The sequence below is a fragment of the Elgaria multicarinata genome, chromosome 11 (assembly GCF_023053635.1).
Source record: "Elgaria multicarinata webbii isolate HBS135686 ecotype San Diego chromosome 11, rElgMul1.1.pri, whole genome shotgun sequence".
Lineage (NCBI taxonomy): Eukaryota > Metazoa > Chordata > Lepidosauria > Squamata > Anguidae > Elgaria > Elgaria multicarinata.
The window spans coordinates 48,296,964-48,311,772 of record NC_086181.1 but is presented as its reverse complement, the minus strand read 5'-3'; the positions used below and the strand labels follow the sequence as shown (position 1 = coordinate 48,311,772).

Here is a 14,809-nt window from a genome sequence, read left to right as displayed (position 1 = left end):
AGAAGCCCCCCCAATACGCACAGCCCCCTTCCCCCACAGACAGTCTTTGGCATTGCTACCCTAGGCAAGCAGCCAGCCTCCATCCCTCCCCTGCTCTGGCCCCATTGGTATCCACTGAGCCCCGAACAGCCCCAGAGAACCCCGGGGTCCTAGCTGCTGTCAGAGCTGGGCCTTGGCCTGAACTAAGTGCAGTTGGGAGTCAGCTCTGCACATGCTCAGAGGCACTCTCATGTCGCCCACCACAGCACAATGCTGGTGTGGCTTCCCTTGGTTGCTGCTGCCGGTTTTCTGCCCCTGCCCCACAGAGCCCCCCTTCCCTGCCTGCGGGGGGAGGGGTCCCTTCCTACAGCCCCACTGCCCAGATCTTGCTGCTGTGGAGGTCAAGCAGAGGTCACTGCCCTTTGACCTTTGCTGCTGGAGAGGGGCTGCTAAGTGGCTGCATGGGCAGGAAGGCTGGGAGCACTGGCTGCATGGGGGCCATGCACGTGGGTGGCCACAGCCTCGGGAGACGTGGGGCTGCCGTCTCTGCCAGCAGCACCCTGGGGCAGGGAGGCCCGGCTTGGCATCTCTGCTTGGCGGGGGGGGGGGGGGGCTCGGAGCTGTTGCTGCTGCTGCTCCAAGCCGGCCTTGCAAACCCATCTGTGCGTTTGCATCGACAGATTCGAGCCTGGAGCTTCGGTGGCAGCTAAGCAAAACACACACACACACACACACACACACACTCGCTTGCTCGAACACCGTGGCCTTGTGTGTTAAAAAAAGCACATACACAGCCCTTCACGCACAGGAACTCAGAGGCCGGGGGGTGGGGGGGCGGTCAGGGGACACGGGTGGGGGGGCCGCCAGGCCGAGGGGGGCGAGGGCCGCACCGGGCATGGAGTGAGGAGCGCTGCACACAGAGACAAAGTGGCCGTTTGAAAAGCCTATCGGTTGCCAAGCCAGCCTTGCGAGTTGGCACCGCGACAAAGTCAGCTGGGGACGTTAGAGCTGGCGGGAGAGAGAGCCGTCCAAAAGCTATTTTTTTGCTGGGGAGAGGCTGCTCGGATCCGCTCCAAACTTCACACACCTCCAGGGGGGTGCCCAGGCTCCCCACTGAATTTTTTGCAGATTTTTTCAGCCACCCCAAAGGGGTTTATTCAAGTGTAGAAAGTTGCGTAGGGGGAAAAAGGGCCAGCCTTTTCTCCGTTCACCCTTTTTTTTCTCTCTCTCTCTCGTTGCTTTTCCACAATCGCACGGAAAAGACTGGCCAGCCCTGGGGGGGCGCGGGGGGACCCTCCTATTTTCTTTATTTTTTTCCGATTCTGGATTCCCTGGAAAATTTAGGGTGACAAATCTTTGGGGCAAGCTGGAAGGGCCCCCAACTTCTGTGTTTGGAACAGAAAAGGGGTGCGATTTTTCCCTCCTTTTGGGGGAACCCCTCCCACACGGACCTGGCGAAGGCTGCGTGCCAAGACTGGGTGGCAGCCGGGGGCAGCCAGAGCTCTGCTCTCCGTGGGTGTAAAATGTTTTTTTAAGGGCTAAAATAAGGCTTCTGGAAAACTCGGCCCCCTGAGCGTCCGGATTGGGGCAGAGGGGCAGCAGAGCAGGTAAGTTTGAGGCGCAGAGGGTCGGGGGGCTTGTGCGAATGGCCGTGCCCCACTGGCGGGCACAGGGGCAGTTTGTGTCTGGGTGCCCAGCAGTGCCACCGGCTCGGGCAGGGAGGGAGGGCACCACAGGCCTGGTAGGCCTTGGACAGGCTTCCAATTGGCAGCAAATATCAGGGTGCAGGGAGGCAAGACCCTAAGGGGAGCCCCCAAACCGTCACTGGGCCCTGAAGGCAAAGTGGGGCCCAATCTTGGAGGAAAAGAAGGGGGTGGAATCGGCCCTCATAAAAATAGCAAAATCACACCCTGTGAGGAAAATGAGCCTGGGCCCCAAGGAAAGGAAAGCTCAGTTTGGGGGGAGAAACGCCAGGCCAGCCCCCCCCGAAGTGGCCCACAAACCACCACACAATTAATTAGCAGGAGCCCCTCGTGCCTCCGGCCTCGTCCCCCCCAAAGAAGGCTCCTTTTAAAAGCTATGCGTCATTTTCAGAGTACACCACATCCTTGCCTTGAAACCTCCAACCCATTTCTCCCGGAGAGTGGGGGAGAACAGGATTGGGACCAGGAAACCACTGCAAAATAAAGGGGTTGAACTTTTTTTAAAAAAAATTCCCCCTCCAAGAACCCTGAAGTTTATCGCCCCCCCCCCCCTCAAAATGATCAGAAGCAGCCCCAGCCACATGGGACCTCAAACGCCCTTAAAGCTGCTGGAGCCATTTTGAGAAATTACTAGTTTTTCCTTCCCCCCCCCCCCCCCAAAAAAAAAATCAGTTGTGAAAAACAACTGGAATTCTGATTTCCCCCCTCCTTATAAATATATATATATATAAAAATCCCTTTCAGAACATCCCCCCAAAAGGGGAGATATTTTTTTAACAAAAAGGATTGGGCCCAATCAGCGTTCTCCCCCCCCCCCCCCCGCCCAGCTCTGGAGGTCGCCTTCTACCTGGCAGGCGCCCTTTCACCTTGCCGCCCCCCAAGAATGGAAAAAAAGAACCCCAAAGCCTTCCCAGGCAACCCCTCCTCCCCAATCCCTCTATTTTTCCCGGATGTTTCTCTTAAACAAAACGCCCCCCTGCTGCCTCAGAACACGGTGGAACATGTTGCCCCACCATTTGCAACATGTGGTCCACACTCAGCCCCACCTTTCCAAAAAAGGGGGTGGCGAGGATTCCAAACGGGTCTCTGCAATGAGTTGCCCCAAACTGACCCCCGAAGCATTGGGGGGGGGGGGCACAGAGGCAAAATGATATACTCTTGCACACCTAGAAGCAAAAAGGTGGCCTGTTGTGGGGTGTAAAAGCCCCCTCCTCTTTAAACTATACAACCGCTCTATTCCCCCCCACCCCCCAGTGCTCAACTAAAACGGACAGGCCCGGTCAGGCACCTCTTGGGAACCTTGTGATTCAGCACTTTGGGGGTACGTGGCTGTCTGGTGTGTGCGTGTGTGTGTGTGCTCAGTGGGGGGAGCTGTGTGTGCGTGCGTGCCCCCCTTCCCATAAAACTGCCCCAGTTCCCACCACCTTTTCCCTGCCTTATATCAGCCCCACAAAGATGGGTGGGACGACCCGTGGAGGCAGTTTTACAGAAATAAGCGCTAGCAGCCCCACAAAGATGGGGGGAGGGTGTTGCATGCAGTTTTGAGCACAAAAACACAGGAGCCGTGGGGAGGGAGGCTTTGAACTTGCTACCCAAATTTACCAGGCCGACCTGTGGACGTTCGTTGAGCCCCACATGACTAAGGCCTCCAATGCTACCTCTTCTATCTCCCCCCCTCCACCCACTGGGCAGTTGCACTTGTGGGGGGGGGGTTGCCAAAGGGACTCATTTGGCCCCTTCGATTCCACACCGTGGCCTCCCATCCCTCCTGCATTTCGGGGGTGCTTGATGCCTTCAGAGGTGCGGTTCTGTGGGGCCCTCCCTCCCTCGTCGTTAATTAGGTTGTGAAACTGAGTGTTTGCAAGGGATTGGGACCGGGGGGGGGGGGGCGCCTTATACTGCGCATCCGTGCCTGTGGGCAAACGCCCTGCGTCCATTTTCTGCTCCATGCAAGAAAATTCCTCTCGGTGCTGGTTGGTGGGGGGGAGCTCTGTCTGCCCTTGCAGACCGTGGACAGCCTCCCCAGGCCCTGGCCTTGCTGGTCTGCCCCCCCCCCACGCACCTCGTTCATCTCTCCGTTATGGGGTTCCACAAATACCCACATTCCCAGAGCCTTTGCCGGGAGGGAGGGAGGGAGGAGCTCCTTCCGTCCCTTTAACACAGAACACCAAGATGTTTTGCATGAGAGAAAGAAAAGAAATGGGGGCAAAGGAAAGGCAGCCCCCCCCCTCGCCCTTTACCCCGTTCCACAAACCCCAGCCTTTTGCCAAGTGCTCTCCCAACCTGCAGACCTCTTTCCCAGCCCACCCCAATGGCCCCTCATCTTCCCCCCCACCCTGGTGCTGAGCATGTAGGAAATGGCACTTGCCACAAGGGCCGCTGGGAAAAAAACTCCCATTTTGAAACAGAATGTGGGGTAGTACTGAGGGAGGCAAAGTGAAACTGGACAGCTGGACGAGAAGAGCCTGGGGGCGCGGCAGAGGTCCAGGGCCGCTGGGCGTCCGTTCTTCTTCTGCTGCTGCTGCTGCACACCCACACACACCCCACTCTGGAACAGGGCAGGGCAAACCGGCGTCCGCACCAGCAGCACAACATGGTTTGTCGGGCAATCAGGAATCCACAAACCATTTTGTGGTGTTAACGCGAGCGGCCAGGACTTCGACAGCAATCGATGGGTGGAAAGACCCTCCCCCTTCTCTCCCCCACCCCCCACACGATGAAAGCCAGATGCCCCACAGACGCGCACCGCAAGGGAATCGCAGCCTCAAGGGAGGGAGGGAGGGAGGGAGGGAGCGGCCAGGGCCAATGCTCCCACGGGCCTCCCTGCCACGTGGCCAACAGAGGGGCCGACCCCCTGACCTCCAGCCTACTCCCACCACCCTCTGCCCAGCCGGGCAGCGCCAGCCCCACACTAGCAGCACATAAATATTGGGACCGCCCTCCGGCTGCCAGTATTCCTTGTGCTGCTCCAGGGGGGCTTGGCACGGACCACCGGAGCCCCGAAATGGGGGAACAGACGGAGGGAAGCGGCTGCCACGAAGGAGGTCGGGCGAGAGGGGAGGTCTCCTCCAGCCACCCCCAGAAGGGCCGGGGGTACGGGGCCCTTCCGCGTCACAGCCCTCACGCTGCGACGTCCAGGCCCCAAAGAGAACCACTGGCGGGCTGAAAGAGACGGACAGGAGGCGTGGGAGAGGGAGAGCCTTTATTGCAGCCACGCGACAAGAGACCAGCTGGCGAGGGGCCGTGGGCCGTTCAGCAGGGGTCAAGCCAGGAGGGAGGAGGCGCCCCACCACCACCACCACCACCATTTTCAAAGGAGCCCGGCCAGACTGGGGGCGGGGAGAAGGACACACACCGAATCTGACCGTGTGCATCCTGGGGTGGGGAGGCTGAGACTGACCCCCCTGCTGAGCTGGGGCTGGAACAGAGCAGGGGGCAGAGAACAGGCGGGAGTGAGGGGAGGCTTGGGGTGGGAGCGCCCCTTCCCCAAATAAGCGGCCTCCTTGGCCCAGACCTGAGGGAAGGGGGGTGGAAGGAACGAGGCAGGAAGCGGACCGTCCATTTCACAGGCTCTTCACCGCGGAGCAGCAGCCATTTCAGGCAGAGCGAGGGCCCGGAGGCGTCACCCGTCAGTCCGTCCCTGGAGGGGGGGGCGCTAGGAAGGAGCTGCCCATCAGCGGGAGAGGAGGGGCAACTCTGTGCCGGGGGTCATGAGGAATCCAGAGTCCAAATTCAGGCTGTCTGGAAAAGAGAGAGGAAGCACCAGGGGCGCTGGAGGGAGGGAGGGGCACGGCTGCTCCTGCCCCACACGCCAGGGGGAGGGAGGGGCACGGCTGCTCCTGCCCCACACGCCAGGGGAGGGAGGGAGGGAGGGGCACGGCTGCTCCTGCCCCACACGCCAGGGGGAGGGGCACGGCTGCTCCTGCCCCACACGCCAGGGGAGGGAGGGAGGGAGGGAGGGGCACGGCTGCTCCTGCCCCACACGCTGAGGGAGGGAGGGCACGGCTGCTCCTGCCCCATGCCAGAGGGAGGGAACACCATGAGGCCCAGCGCCGCTCAAGATATGTCCCTCCCCCTATTTAGAGTACCTTCCCCCAAGCCAGGGCAGGACAGCGAGGCAGAGAAAAGCAGGGCTTGACCCCCACCCCACCCGGGGCCAGTCTTTACCCTGGTCGAAATTGAGCTTCTTGGCTGGAGGCCCGTCGCCCAGGCCCTCAATGTCCACCAAGTCGCTGTGGGCGTCCGAGTCGTTCAGAGCGCTGAGCGTCACGTCTGGCGATGGAAGGAGGAGCCGGGTTAAAGCGCAACAGGGAGGCGCCGTCCCCCCTTTGTGCCATAGCAGCGAAAGACCCCCATAAACCATGCCCTTGGAAAGGCACAGCTCCCCCCCGCCCGGCCAGCAGCCCCTCAGCCCACTCACCAGAGGCCGCTTTCTGTTTCTTCATCGGTGGAGCCGAGGGGTCAGGGAGCCCCCCCGGGCCCGGTGCAGAGGGGGGGCCTGGCTGCTGCTGCTGCTGCTGCTGCCCTTTGCGGGCGCCCTTCTTCGGGGACTCGGTGGGGAGGGGCAGCCCACTGTCCTCGTAGATTTTGCGCTTGGCTGCCCCTTTCAGCTGGGCCCTGGGGGCGAGGAGAGAAGGGGGTCAGGCAGTGGGAACCCGGGAACTTTCCACACACCCCTCCCTCTTGCACGCACACACGCACACGCACACCAGGTTGACCTGGTCATGTAGTGCAATGGATGGGGTCAGACTAGGGCGGGGGGGGGGAGCAGAGTTCAACCCCCGGCTCGCTGGCTGGCTCTGGACCTAAGTCATTGTGTGGGTAAAATGGCGACGGTGGGGTGGGGTGAGGGGTGGAGGGACCCTGTAAAATCTCCTGAGCAATGCAGAAGGGCGGGCAGGAGACAGAAGCACTTCAAAAAAGAGGGCAGAGACACCCGCTCCTGCCTCTCTCTCCTTGCCTCCAGGCTCCGCTGCACGAGCCCCCCTCTCCTCCACTGCCCCCTCCTCCACCCCGCCTCCTCTTCCCCATCCTGGTGATGTTGCCCCAGATCCCCCCCTTACACAGTCCGGTCTTTGATGAGTGCGCTGATGCGGTTGAGGTCGTCTCCAAAGCGCTGGACGGAGGCCCGTAACAGGGAGATCTCCGCATCTGTCCATTTGGCCCTGGGGGAGTGACAGTGAAGGGGGGGAGGAGGTCAGGACGCTGCGAGGGGCTGGCACCCACCGCTGCCCCCCTTCCCTTGGCAGAAGTCTGCCTGGTCCTACTGTAGCACAGGACACCCTGTGCCAAAGTGCCCCAAGAACGTACCGGCCCCCTGGGAGGCCCTAGGAAAGGCCCTGCACCCCTTCCGTGCACAGAGGCGGTGCCTCCAACGGCGTCCGGTTCACGGAGCCCGTGGCAGGAAGGGGGCTCTGCAGGCGAACACCACCGTCCCATGCAGGTTTACGTGGAAGTAAGCTGCACTACGCTCAACCAGGCTTACGAGCCAGCAATTGCATTTAGGATCGTGGCGGCCTAAAGATGTGCGTGGCCCCACAGGCACTGCCAGGACCACCTCCGCCCGTCCGTCCGTGGGTTCCCGACCCCACAGGCGCTCACACACATCATCCTAGGAAGACCAGGTGTGTCGTCCGTGCCCACCTCCCACCTCCCTCCTCGGGACGCACCCAGCGGGTGAGGAGTCGGCCACGGGGTGCAGCTGCATGGTCAGTTCGCCCAGCTTGGTGAAAGCGGCTCCGGCGGCGGAGAAAATCTCGCCCACCTGTGGGGTGAAAGAAGAGCGAGACGTCTGTCTGTCTGTCTGTCTGCCATGGGGGGAGCAGAACCATGGAGAAAGCCAGAGCTCCCTCCCCCACCCACCCCGCCTCTCTCAAAGGTGTTTGGTCAGCAGCCCCCAAAGGGACGCACCCCTCTGAGGGTGGCCCTCCGTGCGCCCCAACATGCCCGTCTTGAAGGGGCCACAAGGCCCAGAAGCCCCCGACCCACCCACTGACCCACCCACCCACCCACGCCTGACGCCTGCTGCAGGGAAAGGCGACACCCCCACCCCCTGTCCTCAGGGCGGCCAGACGTACGTATTGGGAAATATGAAGGGGGCAGCGAGAGCAGAGTGCCTCTGACTACATGCAGAGTGCTTCTACCTTGAGAGCCCCAGAGCGGGGGAGGCCTGGAGGCCCCACCGGCCCCAGAGAAGAAGAAAAGCACTTCCCCTCCCCACCGGCCCCTAATAAAAAGCAGCTGCCCCACATAAAGCCCCATCACAGGAGTGTATGTATGGGGGGGGAGGGAGGAGGGAGGAGGAATGCTCCGCCCCGCTCGAAAGAAGGCAGGCAGGCAGGCAGGGGACGAGACCCCCACTCTCCCCCCACCCACCCACCCACCCAGAATAAGGAGGACCAAAGTCAGGGGGGGCTTTGGGGGACCCAGTTCCGGCCCCCTTCTACCCTTTCATCTATTATTATGATTGTTGGACTAAGCAGCCAGGAACCCTGCAGCGCCTCAACACGAAGCGGTGCCGGGGCTCAACCGGGACCAAGTCGCCGCCCTCTACTTGCCCGAAGGCGCGCGGCACTCTGCCCATGCTCAGAGGCCCCCTTCCCGCCCTCCCAGAATCCTCGGCGGAAACGGCTGCTTCCCGCAGCTACCTTGGTGGACGCCGACGTCATGGCGGACCCCGCCGCCGCTGCAGAGCCGGGCTGGCGAGGCGGGGCGAGGGGAGGGGAAGGGCCGGGCCCGGGCGGCTCTGCCTCCGGGACACTCTATGGCCCCGCCTCCGCCCGGGAGCTGATCGCTATGACGACCGCGGGCGCTCCCGCCGCTTCTTCTCTATGGGCCAGCGGAGGCGGGCGCTCCTTCCCGCAGCTCTCTATGGTGCAAGCCTGCGGTGCTGAGCATGCGCCGAAAGGGTGGTCCGGCCGCATCACGTGGACGCCCTCCTGCCCAATGCGAGGAGCCCAGCGGGCAGAAACGACATGAAGTATGTCATTCGTTAAATCAGTGGTTCTCAACCTGGGGCACTCCAGATGTGTTGGACTGCATCTCCCAGAATGCCCCAGCCGGCTGGGGCATTCTGGGAGTTGTAGTCCAACACATCTGGAGCGCCCCAGGTTGAGAAAGGCTGCGTTAAATCCTACTTCTTCTGTCGTGCACCGCTCCGAAATTTTTCAATGGGGAGCGGTATATAAATAGTGTAAATAAATAAATACATACATAAATGCAGGGGGGGCGGAGTGTTTGAAGAGCTGTTGCTGCCATGGTTACAGGGGCGCCCCCCCCAGCCCCACACCTTCGCGGGGCGGGGGGCGCCGTCATAGCAGCACCCACAGTAAAAAAACAACCACCTGGTGCCCCATGCTGCCTGGGGTGGGGGTTATGGGCATCGTAGTCCCAGCGCCTCTGGAGGGCGCCAGGTTGGGGAAGGCTGTTGAAATTTCTGAGGCAAGCGACGAGGGCAGGAGAGCCAGGGGTCCCTCCAGCCCCACAGAACGGCCAACCCGGCCCCCAAAGCAGGGCAGGAGCACCCGACCCATGCAGCCCATCAGCTGTGGGGATCCCCGACTCCCCCACACCGCCAGAGCAGTTCCCCTTTGGGGGCCCCAGGCCCAAAGTGTCACGGAAGGCACAGCCAGGGCAGATCTGCCCAGGCGGAAGAGGCTGGCAGTGGCCCTTCTGCCTGGCCTCGTGGCTGGCCACTGCTGAAACGTGGGCACGCTGGACCAGCATCACAGAGCCAGAAGGGACGGCAGAGGCCATGCATTCCAGCCCCTGCCCCGAGCAGCCTGTACCACAAAGAGGCCCTTCCTCCTGGTAGGCCTTTGGTCTGGTCCAGCCGGGCTCTGCTCATTAATCCGTTGACATACCTCTACGCCAACCAATATAAAGCAAACTAAGCATTTCACATTAAAATGCCTAGGTACTATCAAAATATTCACCACACAGGAGAGAGCATTGTAAAGGGAGGGAGTCACCACTGAGAAGGGAAGGACTTGACGACATTCTGTTGGTCACGAAAGGACTGAGCAGGCCTCCTCCAGAGACCCCCGGAGTTGGCTGGCTCTGTATCAGGGAAAGTAGTCTGCTCCGCACCCTGGTCCTGAGTCGGTGAGGGGTTTGCTGAGTAGCCAAGAGGACACCCAAAACCTTTCCAGGGCTTCCAAAGGGAAGGTGTCTCAGGCGGGGCTCACAAATGCCCGTGGCCACACATCTTGCGGGGGTCAAAGATGCTTCGTATTTTTTGGACAGTTGCTCTTCTGGATTTTGGGCCCTGCCATCACCAGACACCCCCCATCCGAAGGGGGCACACTGTGCCCAAAGGCTGCAAGCTCCTGTACGCTTACTTGGAAGTAAGTCCTATTGGACCGAATGGAACTTGCTTCTCACACCACGTGTTGAAGGTCTTTCCCATCCGAGCAGAGAACTGCGGAAGCACTGGCGGTGGCCCCCACCTCGCTCCCCACAGGGGAAACCCCAGCGAGCGGAACAGAAAGAGCGAAGTGGGCACGAGGATCAAATACTGTTTATTGCACATGTGACCAGAGACAGCACAGAACTTCCAAGGCGCCTGCTCCTTTGGGTGCGCCGCCACTGCCGCTGCCAACACACAGAACCCAGGGCCAGGCTGCCCCCCTTCTCCTCCCCTCCCTGTCCAAACTGAGGGCCGAGAAGAGAGAAGACAGAAAGCCTGGCGGACAACTTGCCAAGGGGCCGCCAGCTGTCACTTCACATGGCAGAACCCAAATAAACTTTAAAGCCACCCCCTGCCCCCAGATTGAGCAACAGGGTCCGGAGTTGCACACAGAAGCAGCAAAACTAGCAGCAGCAGGAACCAGAACAGATCAGGGAGGAGCAGGAGACTACAAGTCACACTTCGGTCCTAACCCCCCCCCCCCAACCCCCACCACCACCACCCACTACACAGACACACCCAATCTTTCCCAGCCACCAACAATTCAAGTTTGCACAAAAAACACAGAAGATAAACATCAAATACAGAACCAAAATGACACAGACTGGAACTGGAGTGGACCGGCTCGTTGGCGGCCGCATGAGCCAGAAGGACCTGGACTCAGCCCAAGGAGAACTCCCTGATGCGGGCCAAAGTGCGGGCCGGGTGGGGGGTGTCGGACGGACGTTCATGGTTCTCAAGAGAAAGGGCGGGGAGGGAAGGAAGCGTGGCTCTGCTATTGACACAACAACCCCAGCCTCCGGGCGCTGCCAACCAAATCCAGTGGCAGACGGGACGGGCGGGACTCCCTGGGCTCTTTCGGTGAGGGGGGCAGCAGGTGTACCAGGTCAAATGACAGGGAGGGGGAGCAGAGAAGAGCCAGCACACGGCAGGCGGCCTGGCAAGCTACGTCAGAGAAGGGGGGTTGGGTTGCCCCCCTCCCCAGACATAAGACAACAGAAAAAAGAAATGCATGTTCCTCCCTCGCCCCCTCCCCCCCGACTGCGACATCAGAGCCAAAGCCTTGTTTGGCACTCTGAGGGCGCCACGGCGGACAAGACCCACTCTGCGACCCTTCAAAACGCAGCCTCAGTGCCCGAAGGGGGAATAATACAAGATGGAGCGGCAGTGGGGGTGGGGTGGGAGATGCGTTGCCCACCAGCAGAGGCGGCAGCCACGGCCCCCTCCAGGGGAGAACGAAGAGGGAGCACCACTAGCGGACCATGTACTCCTTCCGCTTGTTGAGGCGCACTTGGCAGAACGAGAAGAACCCCAGGAGGACGTAGAGCCCGGCGGCGATGAAGCAGTTGTAGCTGACTTGGTTGTAGAGCGCGTAGATCTTGTCCGGTCCGCCTCTGTCAGGGAGCAGGGAGAGAGCGAAGCGTCAGGCCCCTTGAGGTCCACGCCCGCCCCCCCCCCCCCGAGGCTGCAGGCTCAAACAGGTGTCCTCGGGGTCGGGGAGGGGGCATGGACCTTCACGGCACTCCTGCCCCATATGTCCGCAAGGTCCTGCGTTGCCCACCGCCCTGCTGCTGCTGCTGCGTCTGCGTCCGCTCAGGGCCTCAGGGAGACCCAGGGTCGGTCCCTGGCTGGGGGAGGGGGCAGCCAGGCAGCCTTTGTGCTTCAGCAGCGCTACTCCGGAAGAAGGGAGGGACGTTCCACTGCCAGCCTGAATTGTTCTGCCCCCTCCCTCATCGGGGAGGTAGGCAGGGACCCCACCCCACCCCAGAAACTCACTGAAAGTCCTCATCTGTGGTGGGCACGTCTTCAATGAGTACAGCCGAATGCACGTTGAAGAAGATCCCCAGCAGAACCTGAAAAGGGGGGGGGGAGAAACAGTTGGAGGAGTTGGGGGAGGAAGAAGCGGCAAGAGCCACAGCCCCATGGGAGGCAGCAGACCACGGCGCCCGTCCCAGTCTCCAGTCTCCGTGGGCAGGAGGGCCAAAGGGAGGAACTCCAGAGCGCCAGGTGCAGCACAGCCAGCCAAGGCACCCCCCCAAAAAAAACCACTGGGTGCTCCGTCCTGACCCAGAAGGGGGTGTGATGCGTGGGTGAACAGGCAGCCCAAACGACGGGGCAAGATGAGTCCGAGTCTCTCAATGGAGCAGTCACTGGGAGAGACCCCCCCCCACAGCACAGCCATCCCTCCCCCGTGCCCCCCCCTCCGACCCTGACAGCAGCAGGCCGCTCTGTTGTCACCTGCTCCGCCTGGGCTGTTTACACAACATGCCCAGTGCAGAACCAGCTAGCCCAGGCTGGCTAGGAGGAAGTCGGGCAAGTGCTCAGAAAGCAGAGCCCAGGACGGTGCGTGTGTGCGTGTGCATGTGAGGTACTGGCCAGGGCCCCTCTATTGCTTGTTTCAAAAAGAGCCCCAGCATAGACATCGGGGGGGGGGGGGGTGGCCCATCCCTGGCCGGTGACTGAGCCTGGCCTGACTGGCCGGTCATCCTTTCCAGGACCCGTTTGGGGAAGTTGCTGGAGAATAAGGAAGTGAGGGGAGGGAGATTTCAGGGGCAAAAGCGGGGGGGGGGGGCTGCTCCTCTCAAACGCCTCCCCCCCCCCGCAACACAAATGACAACAGGGAAAAATTCGACAGCTGAAAGAGCGAGGAGGAGGAGGGGGGCCACCCCCCACCCCCACTACTCCCGGGTCTTCTTGGGACCCCCACCCCACGGCCACTCAACGCACCCAGCAGCACCAGCCACACACATTAATTAAATTAACACTTAATTTTAACTTAAATTTAAATTTTACTGTTCTAACTCTGTATTTTAATCTTATATCAATTATGCTGCGTGGTTTTATCCTGGTTGTGCTTTTTATACTGTATTTTGTAATTGTGCCTTTAACATGTTGGTTGTTTTAGAATCATAGAATCATAGAATAGCAGAGTTGGAAGGGGCCTACAAGGCCATCGAGTCCAACCCCCTGCTCCATGCAGGAATCCACCCTAAAGCATCCCTGACAGATGGCTGTCCAGCTGCCTCATGAATGCCTCTAGGGTGAGAGAGCCCACAACCTCCCTAGGTCACTGGTCCCATTGTCGTACTGCTCTAACAGTCAGGAAGTTTTTCCTGATGTCCAGCTGGAATCTGGATTCCTTTAACTTGAGCCCGTTATTCCGTGTCCTGCACTCTGGGAGGATCGAGAAGAGATCCTGGCCCTCCTCTGTGTGACAACCTTTTAAGTATTAGAAGAGTGCTCTCATGTCTCCCCTCAATCTTCTCTTCTCCAGGCTAAACAGGCCCAGTTCTTTCAGTCTCTCCTCATAGGGCTTTGTTTCCAGACCCCCGATCATCCTGGTTGCCCTCCTCTGAACACGCTCCAGCTTGTCTGCGTCCTTCTTGAATTGTGGAGCCCAGAACTGGACACAATACTCTAGATGAGGCCTAACCAGGGCTGAATAGAGAGGAACCAGGACCTCACGTGATTTGGAAGCTATACTTCTATTAATGCAGCCCCAAATAGCATTTGCCTTTCTTGCAGCCATGTCGCACTGTTGGCTCCTATTCAGCTTGCGATCTACAACAATTCCAAGATCCTTCTAGTTTGCAGTATTGCTGAGCCAAGTATCCCATTTTTTATTATTATTATTATTATTATTGGATTAAAACCACTTATTATGGTTTTAATTTTTGTGAACCGCCCAGAGAGCTTCGGCTATTGGGCGGTATAAAAATGTAATCAATCAATCCATCCGAACCGGCCCTTGGGCTTCCACGGGGTTATGGGCAGCTTGGGGGGGGGGGCTGCCCTTGGAGCGACTCAGGAATCTCGACCACCGCCCCCCACCCCCAACCCCACCCCGAGCGCCTCTGCGGTTCTCAGGGCCCATGATCCGAATTGGCTCGGGAGAGAAGCAAACCCGGAGCGAGATGAAAGGCCTGCGCCCCGGAAGGGCAGCGCCCCGTGGGTCCCACGACCCCACATCCCTCCCTCTACACGCGTCCGCCTCCACTTGCACGCATCGGGCCGTGTGAGCGCGCATACACGCGCGCGCGCCCCTTACCAGCATGATGACCCCCCAAGCGCTGAGCACGATCCCGCAAGCGGCCATCTTCGGCCCGCAGCAGAGCAGGGAAACCATGGCTGAGGCGAATCCCCGCGGCGGCGGCGGCGGCACAAACCCCCCTCCCGATCTGCTGCCTGGCCGAGCCGACGCAGCAGTGAGCTCCACCTCCGGCGGCGGCGCCGGGTCAGAGGACGGGCGCGACCAACCTCGTGAGCGTGGGGGGCGGCGGCGGGCCTGTTCCCTGGCCACCCCTCGCTACCGTGCTCCAGGGAGCGCTGGCAGAGGCCGGGAGGCGGGCCCAGAGCCCAGCGAAGGCGCCCATTGGCGAGACGCGTCTCGGAGCGCCCCATTCCAAACGAGCGCGGGGGTGGTCGGACGCCGCTTCCCCCAGTAAGTGACCCCCTTTTAGAAGACTTCTAAAAACCCTCCAAATGAGAAAAGTAGAACGAAACGAAAGGTTTCGGAACTGGCCCCCTGCCTGGGCGATGGTACAGTCCCAGCCGCCTCTCCCCGGGCCGCTGGGCTGCAGGTCCCGATCCACACGGCTCCAAACCTGAGCGGCAAGATCCGTCCACCCGAAGCAGCAGCAGCAGCAGCTGCCAGACCCTGATCCCAAAACAGCCCTCCCCTCCAGCTGCGTTGGACTACCACTCCCATCAGCCCCATCCA

General features: G+C 60.6%; 3 protein-coding genes across 5 annotated transcripts in view; all 3 read right to left on the bottom strand.

Moving 5' to 3' along the window:
- The window catches only part of AP1S1 (adaptor related protein complex 1 subunit sigma 1), a 235,158-nt gene that overhangs the window by 189,286 nt on the left and 31,063 nt on the right, over nucleotides 1-14,809 (bottom strand). The gene's annotated exons all lie outside the window — the stretch shown is intronic.
- C11H17orf49 (chromosome 11 C17orf49 homolog) lies at nucleotides 4,868-8,450 on the bottom strand. Of its 3 annotated transcripts, none has more exons than XM_063137497.1 (6): nucleotides 8,330-8,450; nucleotides 7,352-7,446; nucleotides 6,746-6,847; nucleotides 6,103-6,299; nucleotides 5,850-5,954; nucleotides 4,868-5,419 (listed from the first exon to the last, which is right to left on the bottom strand). In XM_063137497.1, exons 1-6 carry the CDS (start codon nucleotides 8,348-8,350, stop codon nucleotides 5,415-5,417), a joined length of 525 nt encoding a protein of 174 aa, XP_062993567.1. In that variant the 5' UTR covers nucleotides 8,351-8,450; the 3' UTR covers nucleotides 4,868-5,414. The 3 variants fall into 3 exon arrangements, with proteins under 3 accessions (XP_062993567.1, XP_062993566.1, XP_062993568.1); XM_063137496.1 differs by having other exon boundaries at nucleotides 4,868-5,423; nucleotides 8,330-8,433; XM_063137498.1 differs by lacking the exon at nucleotides 6,746-6,847 and having other exon boundaries at nucleotides 4,868-5,423; nucleotides 8,330-8,445.
- On the bottom strand, nucleotides 11,252-14,282 carry RNASEK (ribonuclease K). Its single transcript, XM_063137506.1, has 3 exons — nucleotides 14,138-14,282; nucleotides 11,866-11,942; nucleotides 11,252-11,483 (listed from the first exon to the last, which is right to left on the bottom strand). The coding sequence occupies exons 1-3, from the start codon at nucleotides 14,213-14,215 to the stop codon at nucleotides 11,342-11,344; spliced, it is 297 nt and encodes a 98-aa protein (XP_062993576.1). The 5' UTR covers nucleotides 14,216-14,282; the 3' UTR covers nucleotides 11,252-11,341.